Source organism: Saccopteryx bilineata, chromosome 8, assembly GCF_036850765.1.
Source record: "Saccopteryx bilineata isolate mSacBil1 chromosome 8, mSacBil1_pri_phased_curated, whole genome shotgun sequence".
NCBI classification, from domain to species: Eukaryota; Metazoa; Chordata; class Mammalia; order Chiroptera; family Emballonuridae; genus Saccopteryx; species Saccopteryx bilineata.
Window position 1 is genome coordinate 52585437 of NC_089497.1, and position 20428 is coordinate 52605864.

General features: G+C 39.1%; 1 protein-coding gene across 2 annotated transcripts in view; it reads left to right on the plus strand.

The window, feature by feature from the left end:
* Window positions 1–709: 709 nt before the first annotated feature.
* Window positions 710–20428, plus strand: part of SEC22A (SEC22 homolog A, vesicle trafficking protein) — a 68220-nt gene continuing 48501 nt past the window's right edge. For both annotated transcript variants that reach the window (XR_010726859.1, XM_066241362.1), the window contains exons 1-2: window positions 710–758; window positions 12836–13036. Coding sequence is in view for 1 of the 2 variants with exons in the window: in XM_066241362.1 (XP_066097459.1) it covers window positions 12855–13036 (182 nt within the window). In the remaining variant the exon portion in view is untranslated. The remainder of the gene's footprint in view (window positions 759–12835; window positions 13037–20428) is intronic.

The following is a 20428-nucleotide window of genomic DNA, read 5'->3' on the forward strand; positions in this document are numbered from 1 at the left end:
TTCAAAGAGCTTTTCCCTGATAGCCCAGAATTAATCCATCATCGCAACCACTAGTTTTCCTTCATAGTACTGATCACAATTTGTAATCATGTAGTGATTTATGCTTTAACATCTCTTGCTCCTATTACACTTTAGATTCCATTTAGTGCTATGTTCACTGTTATAATCTAATGCCTAACACCATGCTTGGCACATAGTCAACAACCAGTAAGGGCTTGTTTAATCATGCATGACAGGTGCAAATACTGGAAGGGGCCTTGGGTCCAGCACCTGGTATTTCTCTGCCAAGGTTAGGTGTCTTTCTGTGTGTGGTAGTAGATGGAGCTGGAACTGTTCTTGCTTACTGGGGGGGGGGGGGGGGGGGGGGGGAGGGGCTTCTCCTTCCTGCTCCAGGGATAAGTGTTTGCCGCGTGAGAAACAAACTGCCTCCAGATAGAGGCAGCAGGGGGAAGAGATTCGCCTTATTTGCGCAGGACAGCACACTCTGTCTCCAGTTCGCAACCTCTTGGTACAGGTACGTGGAAAAACTGCCAATCTCTACTGGAGAAACCGGACCACCTCAAGCCCCGAGAGGGGGCGGGTCAGTGTGTCCTTCTCACAGTACCTGATTGGCCTGGGCAAGCCGGCATTTGGGCGGGGCTTGACGCCAGGCGCCTGCCACGTAGGGCGCCGGGCTGCCCCGCGGTAGGCCACGCCCCGGTCCCACAACGCACCGCGGTGCGCGTCACTCGGAGCGGCGGGTTTCCCCGACTCGACAGGTACCGACCGACCCCTCCCAGTTGTTGTTTCTTCTCTTTTGGGGTCGCTCGAAACCCTGGCGGGCCGCTCCCCTCACCCTCCCCGCGTCCTGTCACGGCCCTGGCCCTTAGCCTTTCCCTGGTGTTTACAGACCTATCTCAGGGCAGGGACCAAGCCCGTGTCGTGTGGGCGGGAGCCGGGTGCCGTTGAAAACACCGAGCTCCGGATAGACGGGATTGCGGGGACTTTGTCCCCTTGGACTTGCGGGGTGTGTTAGGTGCCCCGTGGGCGGCGGTTGCCCCCCTCGGCTGCCCTCCCGTGAGTATGGGACAGCAGGGCCGACAGGAAGGGACTGTCGCTTTGAGCTGTCAGTGGCGGAGGGCATTCCCTGGCGCGCAGGTGTCAGAATCACCGTGATCTATCTAGGCTGCTTAGGTGCCCCAGAAAACTGGACGTGGCATTTTCTATTTCTTTTAGGCAGGGTGGGACTTGAACTAGTGGCTACCTTTGCGTTTTGTGGGGATTGAATGAGCGTTGAGCCCGAGATTTGCCCGCGTTGGCTCTCCGAAACCTAGTGGTCAGACCCTGGTAGTGGCACTTTGGGAGCGATGTGGCATTGAGACCTGAGCAATTGGCTCGACATGTGGAAGAGTAATTCTAAATAGGAGACCGAGCCCCAGCCGGCTTGAATCCCTTTGCCAGTAAAAGCAGCTTTGAACTTCTCAGGTGTTCCATAGCTTTCTGGGTCATCATCTGAAGGTAGGTGGATACCTTGAGAACCAGTCCCTTTTATGCCTATTCAGCCAAGGCAAAGTCCAGAGCCAAAGTGTCAGCCACTAGATTGAAGATGTTGGGATCCCAGCTAACAACTGGAACAGCCACTTTTAAAACTTTCTGAATCACCTACCTTACTGGCATTTGCTCAGGTGCTGAAATGATAAGGAATTAAACAGTACCTACAATTTCTGGTACATAAAGATTGTAGTTCAGTAACTAAATCTGACATCTGTGACCATACCCCAAGTTAATGGGACATCTAGGCATTTTCAGTTTAGGGCTTCTTTTGGTGTATGACTGATTTTTTTTTTTTTCATTTTTCTGAAGCTGGAAACAGGGAGAGACAGTCAGACTCCCGCACGCGCCCAACCAGGATCCACCCGGCACGCCCACCAGGGGCGACGCTCTGCCCACCAGGGGGCGATGCTCTGCCCATCCTGGGCGTCGCCATGTTGCGACCAGAGCCACTCTAGCGCCTGAGGCAGAGGCCACAGAGCCATCCCCAGCGCCCAGGCCATCTTTGCTCCAATGGAGCCTTGGCTGCGGGAGGGGAAGAGAGAGACAGAGAGGAAGGAGAGGGGGAGGAGTGGAGAAGTAGATGGGCGCTTCTCCTGTGTGCCCTGGCCGGGAATCAAACCCGGGTCCTCCGCACGCTAGGCCGACGCTCTACCGCTGAGCCAACCGGCCAGGGCGGTGTATGACTGATTTTTAAAAATCTATATTTTATATTGGTGTATGAAAGCAGCCCAGCTCTTATCAAAGGTGGGAGGTGCCTGTGACCTTCCTCTTCATATTGAGTTAGAAATTTGGATATGTTGAGAGGCAGTGCCTCAGGAGGTGGTTAGCGTTAGACCAGCATTTAAATCTGTCACTTACTAGTTTAGGTACTGAATAAATTACCTAACCTTCTGAGCTTGAATTTCCTCAAAGGTAAAATGGAATTGATACTATCTATCTGACAGATTATGGGAGACTTACATGAGATAATGTGTATAGAGTGCCTGATAAATAGAGGGCAGTCAATAAATAATAATAATAATGGCAAACGCTATTGCAGTTTTATTTTTTTTAATTTTAAAAAAATTTTTCATTTATTCATTTTAGAGAGGAGAGAGAGAGACAGAGAGAGAAAAAGAGAGAGAGAGAGAGAGGAGAGACAGAGAGAGAGAAGGCAGGAGGAGCTGGAAGCATCAACTCCCATATATGCCTTGACCAGGCAAGCCCAGGGTTTCAAACCGGCGACCTCAGCATTTCCAGGTCGATGCTTTATCCACTGCGCCACCACAGGTCACGCTATTGCAGTTTTAGTCTGCAAGGCAATGTTTCATCTTTCTTACATGTTCCAATAAGGTGAATACTATCAATATCTTTAAAATAACCCTGTGAGATATATACTGTTAGTAACCACAATTTACAGGGGAGGAAATTGAACATAGAAAGGCACAGTTAGTACTTTTATGTTTTTGAACCCAGGCAGTTGGGTTTCAGAGCCCATCCTGTTAACTACTGTACTGCCTTTTAAAGAAAATGTAAGCTAATAACAATAAATGTATTATTTCAAAATGAGTAGCTAGATATAGTTTCTGTATCACTGGGTTCTTGCCCCTTGGTTTTAGGAGACTGGTGTAGCACAGTGATCTAGAGATAGAAGAAACTTAGGTTTAAGCTCCAGTTCTGCCATATATTAGCAGTGTGACATTGAGAAGGGGAGCCTTCATTTCCTTATCCGTAAAATGAAGCTTATACATATTCACTGTAAACTATGAGGAGCTACACAAATGTTGGTGACCGACACACTTGTGCATGTCTTGGGGACCCTGTTCCTAGGTACGGGAATTACCGTCTGAGGTTTTATATGTACTGTTCAGTGCCAGCTCCTATGATAGGCATATCAAAGGTTGCTGAAGAGGTTGTGTGCTGGGGTGGGGGGCAAGCTGCAAAATAAATTCTGGTTGTCCTCAGTACCCTTTCCCCTTTTCTTCTTCAAACGGTTTACCAAGTACCTTCCTGCCAACCTATGGCTGTGTAAATAATTTCCCTTTACACTCAGTCTGCCCCAACCCTGTGCGTCACAGTTAGTATAGCCTTCTTCCCAGATAACACCCCTCCCCCAATTCTCACAGGTCTCTGTTAGCACTTTTAATAAAATATGTACCAAGGTAGTGTTTATTAAATTTTGGTACCATCAGATATGCAAGATAATTTGTGTGATATATCCAAAATTTTCACACGCACATATGTGAATGAAACCCAAAAAGTTCTCTATTTTAACTTATTAAGTTAGGAGAAAAGCCTAACACATCAAAACTGATTTCTCAAATACTATTGCTAAGTGTAGGGTAAAAAATAAATCAATTGAAAGACTTATACTAGGTAGATGATAGTACAGGTGGGATACAGATATGGTAAGAATTCTCAAAATGTTACTTGGATGACTGAAGTTTGGAAATAATGAACTAAAATAAAATATGAGTGATTCACTCAACATGATTGTTCTTGTCTTAAAAGAAGCCATTGTGAAAGCATCTTGCTAGGATAAAGTATATACTTATACATTGGGTTTGGTTTTTTGGGTTTTTTTGAGAGATTACCTTCTTAGTGCCTTGTGTCCACAGTCATTACCCCACAAGGTTCTGAGAAAAAGAGATAAATATTTTGTTATCTTGAATCTAGAAGGTTGGTACCACTGCTATAGTTTAGCACTGTGGGTGTTTCTTTTCCTCAGCCTTTTACGTACACATTTGCCTAGACCTTCCTAGATTCTAATCCTGGGCTTTTTTCTTTAGCAATTGCTATTAGGGAGAGGATATAGAAGCTAGTACTCATATTCTCCGTGAGTTTTCTGCTGCTAAGGCATATATAATATTTCCAGTGTTAAAGGTGAGGGAGAATGGACCAGTGATCTAAAATGTATCTATGGCCTTGATAACACTACTATTGCTCCTAAATCTTCCCATGCAAGTGTTTTAACCTCTTGCTTTCTCCAGTTCCCATTGGCTTTTCCTTGGTTTTCCCAACCACCAGCTTGCCTAGACTCTGAGGGTACTCTAACCCCAGCTTGGCCTGGATGTGGACAGATTCCTCTTTCTGCTAGCACAGTCCAGAGAAGATGAGAGTGATATATATATATATATATATATATATATATATATATATATGAATTACAGTAAGAATCCATGGTAAAAAGAAAAGGGGAGATGATTGAAGTCTGTCTACAGATTAATCAAGCCTGGCAGGCATTGGTCATTGGACAGTCATCCCAGTTTCTTTTGATAGTTAACTGGTTTGGACGCTAGATCACTTTTTCGCCTCAGAAAAATCTTGCTAACTGATGAATAGAAATAATTCTCACAGCCTTTTAAGAATTTTGACAGGGACTATCACTACTGTATTGTACTTTTGGTTATAAGCCTAAAGATATATAATAGGAATATCTGAAAAGCAAATTTGTCTCAACTGTAGTTTTCCAGTTAGTAAAGTGGTGGGCAGTGCAGCTTGTATTGTGTTTGCACTTTTAACCTGAATTTCTTTAATTCTGAACTGATGCTTCTTGATAGTAGGAACTGTGTATTCCTAATGTCTGACATAGTCCCTGGCATACAGTACAGACTGTTAAGAAACAAAATTTAGGCCCTGGCCGGTTGACTCTGCGGTAGCGTGTCGGCCCAGTGTGTGGAAGTCTGGGTTCGATTCCCAGTCAGCGCACAAAGGAGAAGTGTCCATCTGCTTCTCCACCCTTCCCTCTCTCCTTTCGCTCGATCTCTCTCTTCCCCTCCTGCAGCCAAGGCTCCATTGGAGCAAAGTTGGCCGTGGTGCTAAGGATGGCTCCATGGCCTCTGTCTCAGGTGCTAGAATGGCTCTGGTTGCAACAGAGCAACTGCCCAGATGCTCAGAGCATTGCCTCCTGGTGGGCATGCCAGGTGGGTCCCAGTCGGGCTCATGTGGGAGTCTGTCTGTCTGCCTCCTCACTTCTCACTTCAGAAAAATACACACACCCACAAAAAAAAAATAAAGAAACAAAAGTTAATGAGTAAATTTGAAGATGTTATTGGCTTTACTAAACTTGTCATGAATCAGGCAGCATCCTGTCTAGCAACTAGTAGAGTTGTCGGAGGGGTTGTCCAAAACAGAATGTTTTTATAAGCAGAACGAGGGTGAGGCTAAGAAGTTACTATGAGTGAATTATTCTGTTATCAGTGGTAGTCAGCCTGGTCCCTACAGCCCACTAGTGGGCGTTCCAGCTTTCATGGTGGGCAGTAGCAGAGCAACCAAAGTATAAATAAAAAGATAGATTTAACTATAGTAAGTTGTTTTATAAAGATTTATTCTTCCAAACAGCGAAAATCTGACATAAAGTACTTGGTAAGTAATTATTATTATATGCTTTAACTTGTTGTAACTCTGCTTTATAAATTTTATAAAGTAAAGTTACTTCCCTATTTTATAAATCACCATTACTGTGGAACCGGTGGGCGGTTAGAAAATTTTACTACTAACAGAGATACAAAAGTGGGCGGTAGGTATAAAATGGTTGACTACCCCTGTGTTAGATAATGATAGGCGGGGGTGGTGGTGGGGTCTTACCTGGTAGATTATCTCACTTGTATGGATAGCAGGAAATTCCAGACTGATTGATTTAAAATTATACTCCTGGATGAGGCTGAAACTACAATTAGGTTAGGAATTTAATCTATCAATAGCTTTGGTATCACTGGCTAAGCCTTTTTGGGCCTGTGGCTTTTCTTTTTGACAGTACTCAATAAATATTTGTTGAGTGAATGGAACTTACAGGTTGGTATTCGTTCCTCAGTCTATGTTTTAGGAAGTATGAATCTTATCCTTTTGTCTTTCAAGTCATGAAGAAAGGAGTAACTTAGAAGATTACATGGAAGTTGGCACCTGATAATAAAGATAATTTCTGATATTTCTTTTGGGATCCTAGAAAGATTAAGCTTGAAGGAATATAGTCTACTTTTAAATACTAAGTATATGGATGTTTGGAAACTATAGATCACAACTCTGCCCTCATGTTAATTCACGGGGTAGTCCTTATGATGCAGTATATTTCTGTAAAGACAAAAGTTTTATATTTAAATAATAAATGCTAAAGAGAATGAAATAGGATGTTTTTCTACTTTTTTAGGCCAAGTGTTGCAACTGTGGTTTAATAATTAAATAAAGCATGGTAATAGTTTTAAAAAGGGAATTTAATATAGATTTTATCCCTTGAGGATCTCAGTTTTCCCTTGCTACTGCTTTTAGAAAAGAAAAGAAACTGGTTGAGTATAGAAAAACGTAGTTCAAAGAATCCGTTATCGTAACGGCTAGTTTAAGTCCTGCTAGATTTTTTCCATTTAAGTAAATAGAAGAGAAAAATATTAAATGGTAAATACCTAGCTATTTCTCTCATATGCTTAAGACAACAGGAAAAGGGGGAAGTATATTTAATGCAATAACATTAATATTTAGGTTAATTTTTATTGTCAACCAGTTACTAAATCATGAGTGGCACTCAGATTTTGACTTGAAACCTAGGGACTACTGATTTCCAAACTTGGTACCAATTTGTTTTCTATGATATTTTTTGTTATACACTGCTCACAGAAATTAGGGAATCAGGGAATGTGCAGATACTACAGTGCTTTCAGCCTTTTGTATAGTGCATTTTCACCAATGAAATAAAAGTTAGTTTTGCATCTCATTTGCATAATCAAACAACTTTTTTTTTAAAAAAATAAATTTTTATTAATGGTAATGGGATGACATTAATAAATCAGGGTACATATATTCAAAGAAAACATGTCTAGGTTATTTTGTCATTAAATTATGTTGCGTACCCCTCGCCCAAAGTCAGATTGTCCTCCGCCACCCTCTATCTTGTTCTCTGTGCCCCTCCCCCTCCCCCTAACTCTCTCCCTCCCTCCCTCCCATGTCCTCCCTCCCCCCACCCCTGGTAACCACCACACTCTTGTCCATGTCTCTTAGTCTCATTTTTATGTTCCACCAATGTATGGAATCATGTAGTTCTTGTTTTTTTCTGATTTACTTATTTCACTCCTTATAATGTTATCAAGATCCCACCATTTTGCTGTAAATGATCTGATGTCATCATTTCTTATGGCTGAGTAGTATTCCATAGTGTATATGTGCCACATCTTCTTTATCCAGTCTTCTATTGAAGGGCTTTTTGGTTGTTTCCATGTCTTGGCCACTGTGAACAGTGCTGCAATGAACATGGGGCTACATGTGTCTTCACGTATCAATGTTTCTGAGGTTTTGGGGTATATACCCAGTAGAGGGATTGCTGGGTCATAAGGTAGTTCTATTTTCAGTTTTTTGAGGAACCACCATACTTTCCTCCATAATGGTTGTACTACTTTACAGTCCCACCAACAGTGAATGAGGGTTCCTTTTTCTCCACAGCCTCTCCAACATTTACTATTACCCGTCTTGTTGATAATAGCTAATCTAACAGGGGTGAGGTGGTATCTCATTGTAGTTTTGATTTGCATTTCTCTAATAACTAATGAAGCTGAGCATCTTTTCATATATCTGTTGGCCATTTGTATCTCTTCCTGGGAGAAGTGTCTGTTCATGTCCTTTTCCCATTTTTTAATGGGATTGTTTGTTTGTTTGTTGTTGAGTTTTATGAGTTCTTTGTAAATTTTGGATATTAGGCCCTTATCTGAGCTGTTGTTTGAAAATATCATTTCCCATTTAGTTGGCTGTCTGTTTATTTTGATATCAGTTTCTCTTGCTGAGCAAAAACTTTTAATTCTGATGTAGTCCCATTCATTTATCTTTGCCTTCACTTCTCTTGCCATTGGAGTCAAGTTCATAAAATGTTCTTTAAAACCCAGGTCCATGATTTTAGTACCTATGTCTTCTTCTATGTACTTTATTGTTTCAGGTCTTATATTTAGGTCTTTGATCCATTTTGAATTAATTTTAGTACACGGGGACAGACTGTAGTCGAGTTTCATTCTTTTGCATGTGGCTTTCCAGTTTTCCCAACACCATTTGTTGAAGAGGCTTTCTTTTCTCCATTGTGTGTTGTTGGCCCCTTTATCAAAGATTATTTGACCATATATATGTGGTTTTATTTCTGGGCTTTCTATTCTGTTCCATTGGTCTGAGTGTCTATTTTTCTGCCAATACCATGCTGTTTTGATTATTGTGGCCCTATAATATAGTTTAAAGTCAGGTATTGTAATGCCCCCAGCTTCATTCTTTTTCCTTAGGATTGTTTTGGCTATTCGGGGTTTTTTATAGTTCCATATAAATCTGATGATTTTTTGTTCCATTTCTTTAAAAAATCTCATAGGGATTTTGATGGGAATTGCATTAAATTTGTATATTGCTTTGGGTAATATGGCCATTTTGATTATATTTATTCTTCCTATCCAAGAACAAGGAATATTTTTCCATCTCATTGTATCTTTTTCGATTTCCCTTAACAATGCTTTGTAATTTTCATTATATAGGTCCTTTACATTCTTTGTTATGTTTATTCCTAGGTATTTTATTTTTTTTGTTGCAATCGTGAAGGGGATTATTTTTTTGAGTTCATTTTCTAATATTTCATTGTTGGCATATAGAAAGGCTATGGACTTTTGTATGTTAATTTTGTATCCTGCAACCTTACTGTATTGGTATATTGTTTCTAATAATCTTTTTGTGGAGTCCTTCGGGTTTTCGATGTATAGGATCATATCATCAGCCAAAAGTGATACCTTTACTTCTTCTTTTCCGATATGGATGCCTTTTATTTCTTTGTCTTGTCTGATTGCTCTGGCCAGAACTTCTAGCACCACGTTAAATAAGAGTGGAGAGAGTGGACACCCCTGTCTTGTTCCTGATTTAAGGTAGAAAGTCCTCAGTTTTATGCCGTTTAATATGATGTTGGCTGATGGTTTATCATATATGGCCTTTATCATGTTGAGATATTTTCCTTCTATACCCATTTTGTTGAGAGTCTTAAACATAAAATTTGTGTTGTATTTTCTCAAAAGCCTTTTCTGCATCTATTGATAAGATCATGTGGTTTTTGTTCTTTGTTTTGTTGATATGGTGTATTACGTTAACCGTTTTGCGTATGTTGAACCATCCTTGAGATTCTGAGATGAATCCCACTTGATCATGATGTATTATTTTTTTAATATGTTGTTGTATTCGGTTTGCCAGTATTTTGTTTAGTATTTTAGCATCTGTATTCATTAGAGATATTGGTCTGTAGTTTTCTTTCTTTGTGCCATCCTTGCCAGGTTTTGGTATGAGGGTTATGTTGGCCTCATAAAATGTGTTTGGAAGTATTGCTTCTTCTTCAATTTTTTGGAAGACTTTGAGTAGAATAGGAACCAAGTCTTCTTTGAATGTTTGATAGAATTCACTAGTATAACCGTCTGGGCCTGGACTTTTATTTTTGGGGAGGTTTTTAATAGTTTTTTCTATTTCCTCCCTGCTGATTGGTCTGTTTAGGCTTTCTGCTTCTTCATGACTCAATCTAGGAAGGTTGTATTGTTCTAGGAATTTATCCATTTCTTCTAGATTGTTGTATTTGGTGGCATATAATTTTTCATAGTATTCTACAATCATTCTTTGTATATCTATGATGTCTGTGGTGATCTCTCCTCTTTCATTTTGGATTTTATTTATTTGAGTCCTGTGCCTTTTTTCCTTGGTGAGTCTTGCCAAGGGTTTGTTAATTTTGTTGATCTTTTCAAAGAACCAGCTCCTTGTTTTATTGATTTTTTCTATAGTTTTTCTGTTCTCTATTTCATTTATTTCTGCTCTGATTTTTATTATCTCCTTTCTTCGGCTGGTTTTGGGTTGTCTTTGTTCTTCTTTTTCTATTTCCTTAAGGTGTGAAGTTAAGTGGTTTACTTCGGCTCTCTCTTGTTTGTTCATATAGGCCTGAAGTGATATGAACTTTCCTCTTATTACTGCTTTTGCTGCATCCCAGAGATTCTGATATGTCGTATTTTCATTTTCATTTGTCTGTATATATCTTTTGATCTCTGCGCTTATTTCTTCTTTGACCCATTCATTTTTTAGAAGTATGTTGTTTAGTTTCCACATTTTTGTGGGTTTTTCCCCCTCTTTTTTGCAGTTGAATTCTAGTTTCAAGGCTTTATGATCAGAAAATATGCTTGGTACAATTTCAATTTTTCTAAATTTGCTGATATTGTCTTTGTGGCCCAACATATGGTCAATTCTTGAGAATGTTCCATGTACACTAGAGAAAAATGTATACTCTGTCGCTTTGGGATGAAGTGTCCTGTAGATGTCTATCATATCCAGGTGTTCTAGTATTTCGTTTAAGGCCACTATATCTTTATTGATTCTCTGTTTGGATGACCGATCTAGAGCCGTCAGCGGTGTATTGAGGTCTCCAAGTATAATTGTATTTTTGTTAGTTTTTGTTTTAAGGTCAATAAGTAGCTGTCTTATATATTTTGGTGCTCCTTGGTTTGGTGCATATATATTAAGGATTGTTATGTCTTCTTGATTCAACTTCCCCTTAATCATTATGAAATGACCATTTTTGTCTCTGAGTACTTTTTCTGTCTTGTAGTCAGCATTATTAGATATGAGTATTGCTACACCTGCTTTTTTTTGGGTGTTGTTTGCTTGGAGTATTGTTTTCCAGCCTTTCACTTTGAATTTGTTTTTATCCTTGTTGCTTAGATGTGTTTCTTGTAGGCAGCATATAGTTGGATTTTCTTTTTTAATCCATTCTGCTACTCTGTGTCTTTTTATTGGTAAGTTTAATCCATTTACATTTAGTGTAATTATTGACACTTGTGGGTTCCCTACTGCCATTTTATAAATTGCTTCCTGTTAGTTTTGTATCTAGTTTGATTCTTCTCTTTTGTTTTTCTATCATTTGTTTTTGTTTGTCAAACAACTTTCTTTGACTTGTTCGCTTTTCTGATGTTCTTATTTAATTTAAAAAAAAGCTTCTTTTTTTTATATCGTTTCATATTCATTTTGAAATATCCCCTAATGTTTGTGAGCAGTATATTACTCAATTGATTTTTCATTTTTGTAATGAGATAAAATTGACTGAGCTGAACTGGGCAGGTAAGGATTAATTTAGTGTCTGCAATATGATATCATGAAAAAAGCATATGAAATTATTGTCAGATTTTTCAGTTTGTACTAGTTGCCTCTACTGCTGGTGAAAGAGAAGCATTTAGTGGCATAGTTAATGCTCTGATGGCCTAACAGAAAACAGTTATCACTAATTTCACACTGTGAACATGTTTTAATTCAATGTTTTTCAAAGTGTGATCCTTAAACAATAGCATTGTAATTACCTGGGGAATTTGTTAAAAATGGAAGATTCTCAAGTCTCGTTCATTCCACAGTCAATAGATCAGAATATTTTGGAGGTTGGCCCAGAAATCAGCATTTCTAACCAAGCTTCTAACAACTTTTATAAAAGCTAAAATTTCAGAACTGCTATATAATATATATTTTTTAAATCAAAGTTTGGCTGTTTACCTGATTTCTTGCAGACCCAGGCCTATGTAGTCTTTTTATCTCTTTTTGTAAAGCATGGCCTAATAAGAAAGCCATTATGATTACTTTCTGATAAAAAGATTGCAGATAGTATTAAAACCAGTAATTCTTTAGCTTTAAGATTTATCTTAAATAATATTGTTTCTGGTTATAAAAGTAAGATATGCCCATTGTGAAATATTGTGAAAACGTAGGAAATTATCAAATAATCATACATAATACTATTTCCTGGGGATAAGCATTATTCTAATTTTGGAATGTTTCCTTCCTAGATCTGTTTCTCCGTTTATCCCTCCCTTCTTCCTTTTCTTTGTCTTCATGGAAGACAACACTTGAGGTTTTTATACTGCCGTTTTTTCTGCCTAACAGATAAATATTTTACCACATTATTAAACTATTTTTCATAAGCATAACATTTAGTTTCTGCATTATAGTCCATCATATGGGTGTACTATAATTTATTTAACTATCCCCCTGTTTGGGTGTTTATTAGGATAGGGTTATACAGCATCTAATTTTTTTGTGGTTAAAGGCCATAAATATTACTATACTCTGTTGAATATTGCCCACTTATTTTGACACTGTTGTTTACTCCAGTATTTGCTTCCACATATACTTATGAAAATGCCAGAAAGAAGCAAGTATTAGTTTTTAAAGCTGATTTGTTAAGGGAAGCATAGTTTGTCATCATTTTAATTAATATGTCATTGATTATTAATGAGTTGAATATGTTTGGACTGTTTATCAGCTTTGACTTTAACTTTTTATCTTACCCAAATTTTTCATTTTGTTTTAGGTCTTCTCTGTTGGTTGAAATGTCTATGATTTTATCTGCCTCAGTCATTCGTGTCAGAGATGGACTGCCGCTTTCTGCTTCTACTGACAATGAACAAGGCACAGGAGTGCAGGAATGCAGAAAGTATTGTAAAATGCTTTCAAGGAAACTTGCTCAGTTTCCTGATAGATGTACACTGAAAACTGGACATTATAACATTAAGTAAGACTTTAGCTTCCTTTATGAAAATCACTTGCTTAGCAGTTGTCATTTTAATGAAATTTAAATGGTTACAGTACAAATTAGTGTTTATTTGGTTTAGTTTGAGTCAAGAAACATGTGATTCTGAACTTATACTAAATAATAGTCGTGGTTTTATCACTCTTTTTGTGTCTGGCTTTAGAAAAACTTACGGTTTTGCAGAGCTCAGATATACCATGTTATAAGTTGATCACTAGGTATTTATTGGTGTTCTTACATGTTCAGGCAAACTGTAATGGGAAATATGAAAATTCTTACATTATACTTGCCTTCCTGCAAAATACTTAAGTTTACATTCTAGTGAGAGGGATAGCATTTATCACTATTTACTGTATATAAGGAGAGTAACACCTGGCAATAGGATAGAAAGTGCCTTCATGGTGGTCGGGTTTCTGTGATAGGAGAGACCTGAAAGGTGAGAAAGAAGGCGCATATAAGGATGCTGTGAAGAAGAGCAAGGCAGAGGTGACAGCCAGTACAGAAGGCCTTCAGTACTGATCAAGGGGTGGAGAGAAAACCAGAGATGCTCAAGCAATAGGACAATTAACAGAGTGCAGAAGGTGAGGTTGGAAAGGTAGGAATGGGACAGGTAGTGTAGGGCCTTGCGGGCTGTGAGGGGTCTGGATTGAGTCTAATATGATAGGAAGCCACTGAAGAGCTTTAAATTACTTTTTTTTTTTTTTTTTTTTTTTTTTTTTTTACAGAGGCAGAGATAGACAGGGACAGACAGACAGGAACGGAGAGAGATGAGAAGCATCAATCATCAGTTTCTCGTTGCGCGTTGCGACTTCTTAGTTGTTCATTGATTGCTTTCTCATGTGTGCCCTGACCGCGGGCCTTCAGCAGACCGAGTAACCCCCTGCTGGAGCCAGCGACCTTGGGTCCAAGCTGGCGAGCTCTTTGCTCAAACCAGATGAGCCCGCGCTCAAGCTGGCGACTTCGGGGTCTCGAACCTGGGTTCTTCCGCATCCCAGTCTGACGCTCTATCTACTGCGCCACCACCTGGTCAGGCTAAATTACTTTTTTATTTCAATTTATTTTAGAGAAAAGGAGAGAGAAACATTGATTTGTTGTTCCACTTACTTATGCATTTCCTGAGTGTTTCTTGTGTGTGCCCTGACTGGGGATCAAACCTGCAACCTTGGCGTGTCAGGACAATGCTCTAATCAATGGACCTACCTGGCCAGGGCACCATTAAAGAGTTTTAAGATGGAGAGTTATATGATCTGATTTTTGGCTTTGAGTAGATCACTCTGGCTGCTCTGTGAAAAATGGGCTGTAAGGGAGAAAGAGAGGAAGCAGAGAGATCATTTAGGAGACTCTTAGAAAGGCTCAGGCAGAGGTGATTCTTACTGATAATGATGAGAAGTGGTGAGATAGTGTGGCTGTATTTTGGGAGTAGCACCAACAAATCTTCAAATCTTTCTCATGAATTGAAGTGTGATGTGAGGGAAAGAGAAGAATCAAGTGTCACCTCTAGATGTTTGCCCCGAGGATCTGGATAGCTAATAGGGCTGAAATGAGCAAGACTGGAAAAGGAGTGTTTCAGTGTTTGGACATGGTAAATCTGAGGTGCCCGTATGACATCCAAGAGTCACTGTCAGGTAGCTAGCTGGCTGTATAAGTCTGAAGTTTAGTGAAGAAGGACAAATACGGAGATTTAGATTTAGAGGTCAGCTTACAGTTTGTAATTAACACCGTGGGCATAGATAAGACTGCCTTGGACAGCATCCACGTGAAACAATTAGAGCATAGTTAATTCCTGAAAGTTTGATAGTGATTGTGCATACAGTTGTGAATGAGATAAGAACAAGGTCTGTATGGGATATAATGAAGAGAGAGAGGGCCTCATTACTAAGAAAAGACATGAACCATATCCTGCAACATTAGTAAGATTTGGCTAAGGCAGAGAGGAGGGCATTCCAGGTGTAGGGAGGAGAGGTAGAATGAAAAATGTGATTTAGCACCATGGTCACATTAACCTACTTGGCCTGGTGAAGTGAGTGGTGATTTAGGGATAGTTGTGGGAAATGTGAGATAATTAGTGTGGCGCCAGATCCTGGATTTCCCTGAAAGATTAGATTGAGAGATGTCACTTTGATGTAATGGGTTGTAGGAAGCTGTTATCTTAGGTTTGAGGGAGGTGACTTGAAAAAAACAAAACAAAGCAATACTGAAACAGTGGAATACAAAGTGAAGTGGGAAGTCTGAGAGGGGAGAGGTTAACTTATAATTCAGGGCTGAACTAGTAAAATGTAAGTGCAAATGCAAAAGAAAATGCCAACCATAAAGGCACATCAGGAAGAGAGACGGTTAAGCTTGAAACATGGAATACCAGAGATGAGAAGAAGGAAGGAACAAAAGTTGAAACTTCGAAATTGGGAAGAAGGTGCTCTTTGGAAACAGTTACTTAGGGGCCAGCCAGGGGGTGATGAAAAGGAAAAGCAAGATAATGAAGGTCCATTTTGAGCATTTAATTAAGTTTGTGACAAGGCGTGCCAGTCTAGGTGGGATAGAGATTTTAGAATCATTTATGTAGAAGTTGAAACAGAGAGTAGGAACGCTCACTGAGTTTCTGAGAGGCCCAACACAGAACCATAGAGAATGTCCATAAATGCCTGGATCACCTGAGTAACAGTAAGATAATGAGCTGTTATTTTTAATTGGGTTTTCTGAGGGTGTAAGTACAAAATAGTAATGGTGAGTATATCTAAAATGGTGTCTTAGCCTGCTCTTATATTTTGGAGGAAAAAACTTGAAACATTTAAATATATTATTTAATAGAGGCACTTTTAGTTCCCAGGGTTATTCTGAGTTTTAGTTACTGTTATTGTATAATACTATAGACAGATACCAACAGTATAGAACATTGGCTTATATGTAGTATATTAATTCTGGCAGATACCCTGTACTTAAAAAAAAAACATGCACACAACTTTTTTTGCAAATCTTTTCTGTTCCTCAACCTTATTCTCTTAATAGTAGAATGTAGACCATTTTTAATATTCCTCTAATTCTGTGTAACTGTTGTGAATTCAATTTACAAAGAAAAAATTTGAATAGTACAGGTAAAGAGTCATATGAAGGAAAAAATAAAGGTAAGAGAATAGTACACTGAAGTAACATTTCCATTTGGAGATACAAACATTTCATTTTGGAGATATAAATAATTTATTGTTCATTTATAGTTTATTCATTTCGTAGAATGGGCTCCAAATATGGCTTTTGAGCTTCCTTATAGCCAAAACAAAAGGGGATAATGGATCGTATTTATAGGATTTACAGTGTCCATTGGATCAAAACATTACTTTTCATGTTACTGAGATCTGATGTACATAAAACAGCATAGCATTTGGAGAGCATTCTTCCAGCAGCCATAATAAAGAGCTTTTTATGACTTTTTTCTTATAATATTCCTTAGTGTAAGCAAATGGCTTGATGAAGAAAGCAACTTTATAAGGAAGTTTCGGAGTGGGATGAATCATCACAGGTCTAATCTGGTCTAATCTAAGAAAACAATTTAGAAATGTCTAATGAAATAGCTAGTTTACATGGCCTTCAGAGCCACACATAGAAATGCCTCTACTCATGTTATTTTTGTAGCAAAGCTTTAAAAAATGATTAAACAACAGAGAAATTTTTTTACTTCATGATGGAAGCCTGGATTTTATATATTTTCTATCATTGATTAGCGGTCTTATTTGTTGATTTCTAGTTTATTGAGGTTTTTAATACCATATGACAAATTTACAGTTTGTTGTTCCACTTGTTTATGCATTCATTGATGGATTTTGGTGTGTGCCCAGCCCGGCAATTGAACCCTCAACCTTGGCATATCAGGATGATGCTCTAACCCAGTGGTCCCCAACCCCTGGGCCGTGGACTGGTATTTGGTACCAGTCCACAGAGAAAGAATAAATAATTTACATTATTTTCGTTTTATTTATATTTAAGTCTGAACAATGTTTTATTCTTTAAAAATGACCAGATTCCCTCTGTTACATCCATCTAAGACTCACTCTTGATGCTTGTCTTGGTCACGTGATACATTTATCTGTCCCACCCTAAAGGCCAGTCTGTGAAAATATTTTCTGACATTAAACCGGTCCGTGGCCCCAAAAAGGTTGGGGACCACTGCTGTAACCAACCAAGCCACCTGGCCAGGGCTAACGCCTCTTTTGAACCACCATGAATTCGCTAGATTAGACTCACAGGTCTGTAGTAGTAGTGTTATATCATAGCCCGAAACTGTCACCCTGCTGCTGGTCTGCACTCCTGTCCCTGTTTCTGACAGCTGCTCTTCCCTTCAAAGTCTAACTTATCGTCCAGCTCTTTTGAACCGCCTTTTCCGTTACTACTCTTTCACTAACCTCTTTTGAATCACTTTCTCCCTCACTATTGTTTCTCTTATGATCTTACTTCCTTCACAGATCACTTTTTTCTTTATTTTTAACTTATTTTTTATTTCTATTGCTTTTCTTTATACATTTTTCATTGAAATAATTGATCTTCCCTGGATTATATTATTTGTTATTTCTCTTCTCTTAGCATTGTGGTTTCCAAATTTGTATAGAAATTGAAGTGCTCTTTGCAGAATACCTGACAACTGAAACAAAGTAACTAATTTGATAACTATACCTCACATTAGATTCTGGTTGAATAGTTTTGGGGAAAAAAAATTAAGAGAGGGACATTTAAAATTGAGAAAATTCCTTTATTTTCCGCTCCCTGTGTATTGGGAAAATGCTGAACTCTGTCAGATTGTAGTGACTGAGCACTTCATGCACTTCCGCTTATGGAGCACATTCTGTGGGACGTGGCTTGTGTTGGCACGTGCTTGCACGTGTGATGGTAGCTGCTCAGTGAGGGATGTTTGTTTTGGGGGGCATTGGCCATGTTCAGAGTGCCATAGAATTAAGTCTTCATTCTCTCCAAAATTCTTCAACTCAGCTCCTTGATTTGAGCAGGGTGTGTGTGCATATCTCAGTTTTGTGATTTCTTTTCATATTACATAGTGATATTACAATTCTCTCCGTATAAAATTTTAAGGAAATCATCTGTTTCATAAGTTGAAGGATACTTTCCTTAAATTGTCATCAATCTTTAATATGTAAACATATGTCATTACTTAGGAAACAAAAATGACTAAAGCAATACTTATGAACTGTATGAAAACAAAGTTGTATCTTAGATCTTAAAACATTGAGACTGATCTTGGAGGTTTAAAGATCACAGTTATACATTTTGAGGTCTCTTTAAACATTGAGACACTGATATTGTGAAAAGACAAACCTCTTTGGGAGGCCAACCATACTCCTAAATTTAGTGCAAGAAACAAAATTCCTTAGTTTTTTTCACTCTGAATTCTTTTGAAGTCTAATATGGCTGTGAACTAACTTCCTAGATTATCTCCTTACCTGAGGATTCACTTTCTCCACATCTGTCCCCAGACTGCTTCCTCCAGCCAGGAAGGCTATTTTAGGCTTACCTGCCTTTAGTTTTAATTTCTGGCAGTTATTTTCTTTTACTCTTTGGTATTATTTTCTGATTTCAGTAGTAGCAACTTCAACAATGACTTAGTACCTCAATTGTCAGGTCCTCTTACTTATGTTATTAAATGTCACAACAGCTCTGTGAATGGCTGTGATAGAGTTCTTTGCCATTGCTGAGGGCAGGCAGACGCATAATTCATACTAGCTTAAGCAAAAAAAAGGGTATTGTGAAGACCTCTGAGTTGGCTGCAGTCAGGGTCTCAGATGTTATCAGGAATCTTTCTGTCATTTTTCTAGTCTCTTTCTTTTTGCAGATGGGTATTCTTCACATACTGGAAAACACTTTACAGGCAGCCCAGACTTACTTCATTCCAGCTGAGCAACCCCTCTCCCTTTCTAGTTCAGGAAAAGGAGTTATTAGCCTTGCTGCGTTGTGCCCCATTTCTGGAGTAACACATGGCCAGAGGGCTGAGGCGCTCTTAGTTGGGTCCTGGATCACATGTCCGCCCCTTTGATGGGCAGCTTTACCGAAGTCATATAGAGTAGGTAGTGGGGTTGAGATAATTTCCCAAAGAGAAGGAGGGAAGGGATGCTGGGCAGATAGCCATTATAGTACTACTACCAGTTTCATACATGGGGAAAGTGAGCCTCAGGCATGTAAAGAAACTTGCTCAAATTCACTGGACCAATAAATAGTATGTCTGGACCACAGTCTTTTGTCTTCAGCATTTATGTTATTCTCTTTATCCTTAACTTCTCTCCTGACAGGGAGCATTCCTAATTCTTTTCACTTTTTATGGAGATAGGAATTAACCAGGAGAAAGAATCAAGTGAAACTACCCTCCCTCCTTTTTTTTAATTTTTTTTATTTGTTTTGTTGTTGAGAAGTAATGAGGAGCAGAGTATGCGTGAAGTCTAAAATTAACGGGACAGCTTAGTCTCTTTGGAGAGTAGGTGTTTGGTGGGGAGGTGGCATGGCAGGAGGATACAATCCATCAGTAGCTACCAAACCACCTGGAGGAGGAAAATAACCTGTGATTCCTACTTTTCTGTCTTGTGTATAATGTTTTATTTTTAACTGTTTGTTATGAAAAAATCCTCAGTACCTTATATATATATTAAATAGACTCTTATGATCTGGTCTAGGAACCTAATTACTCTTACAGTATAGGTTCTGTGGGAAAAAGATTTCTAGGTGCTGTAGACTTCTGGGAGACTAACCAATAAATAAGTTAAGGATTACCTGTGATAATCTAAAAAAGCTAAGATCTACATTCTTTGGGGTATGAAGGTATTAGGGTTAGTGGGGAAAGAGTGACCCGAGAGAGAGATTAACTGCAGAAAAGGAAATAAAGGATGCCAAAGGCAAATTTTGATTGCTCTGTATTTTATCTGAGGTTCTGATGGTATAATCACCTTTGGCCATTTAAAATCATCTTAGCCTGGCCTGTGGTGATGCAGTGGGTAGAGTGTCAACCTGCAATGCTGAGGTCATAGGATCGAAACCCTTGTATGTGCCTTGCTTGATTAAGGCACATACTACAAGCAAGCAAAGTACAACTAAAGTGAAGCAACTATGAGTTGATACTTCTCGCTACCCACCTCCTTTCTGTAAAATCAATAAGTAAAGTATTTTAAAAATCATTTTACTCTCCTTTAGCTTACTGGGGTTTTTTTTGTATTTTTCTGAAGTTGGAAACGGGGAGGCAGTCAGACAGACTCTCGCATGCGCCCGACTGGGATCCACCCAGCATGCCCACCAGGGGGCGATGCTCTGCCCATCTGGGGCATTGCTCTGTTGCAACCAGAGCCATTCTAGCACCTGAAGCAGAGGCCACAAAGCCATCCCCAGCGCCTGGGC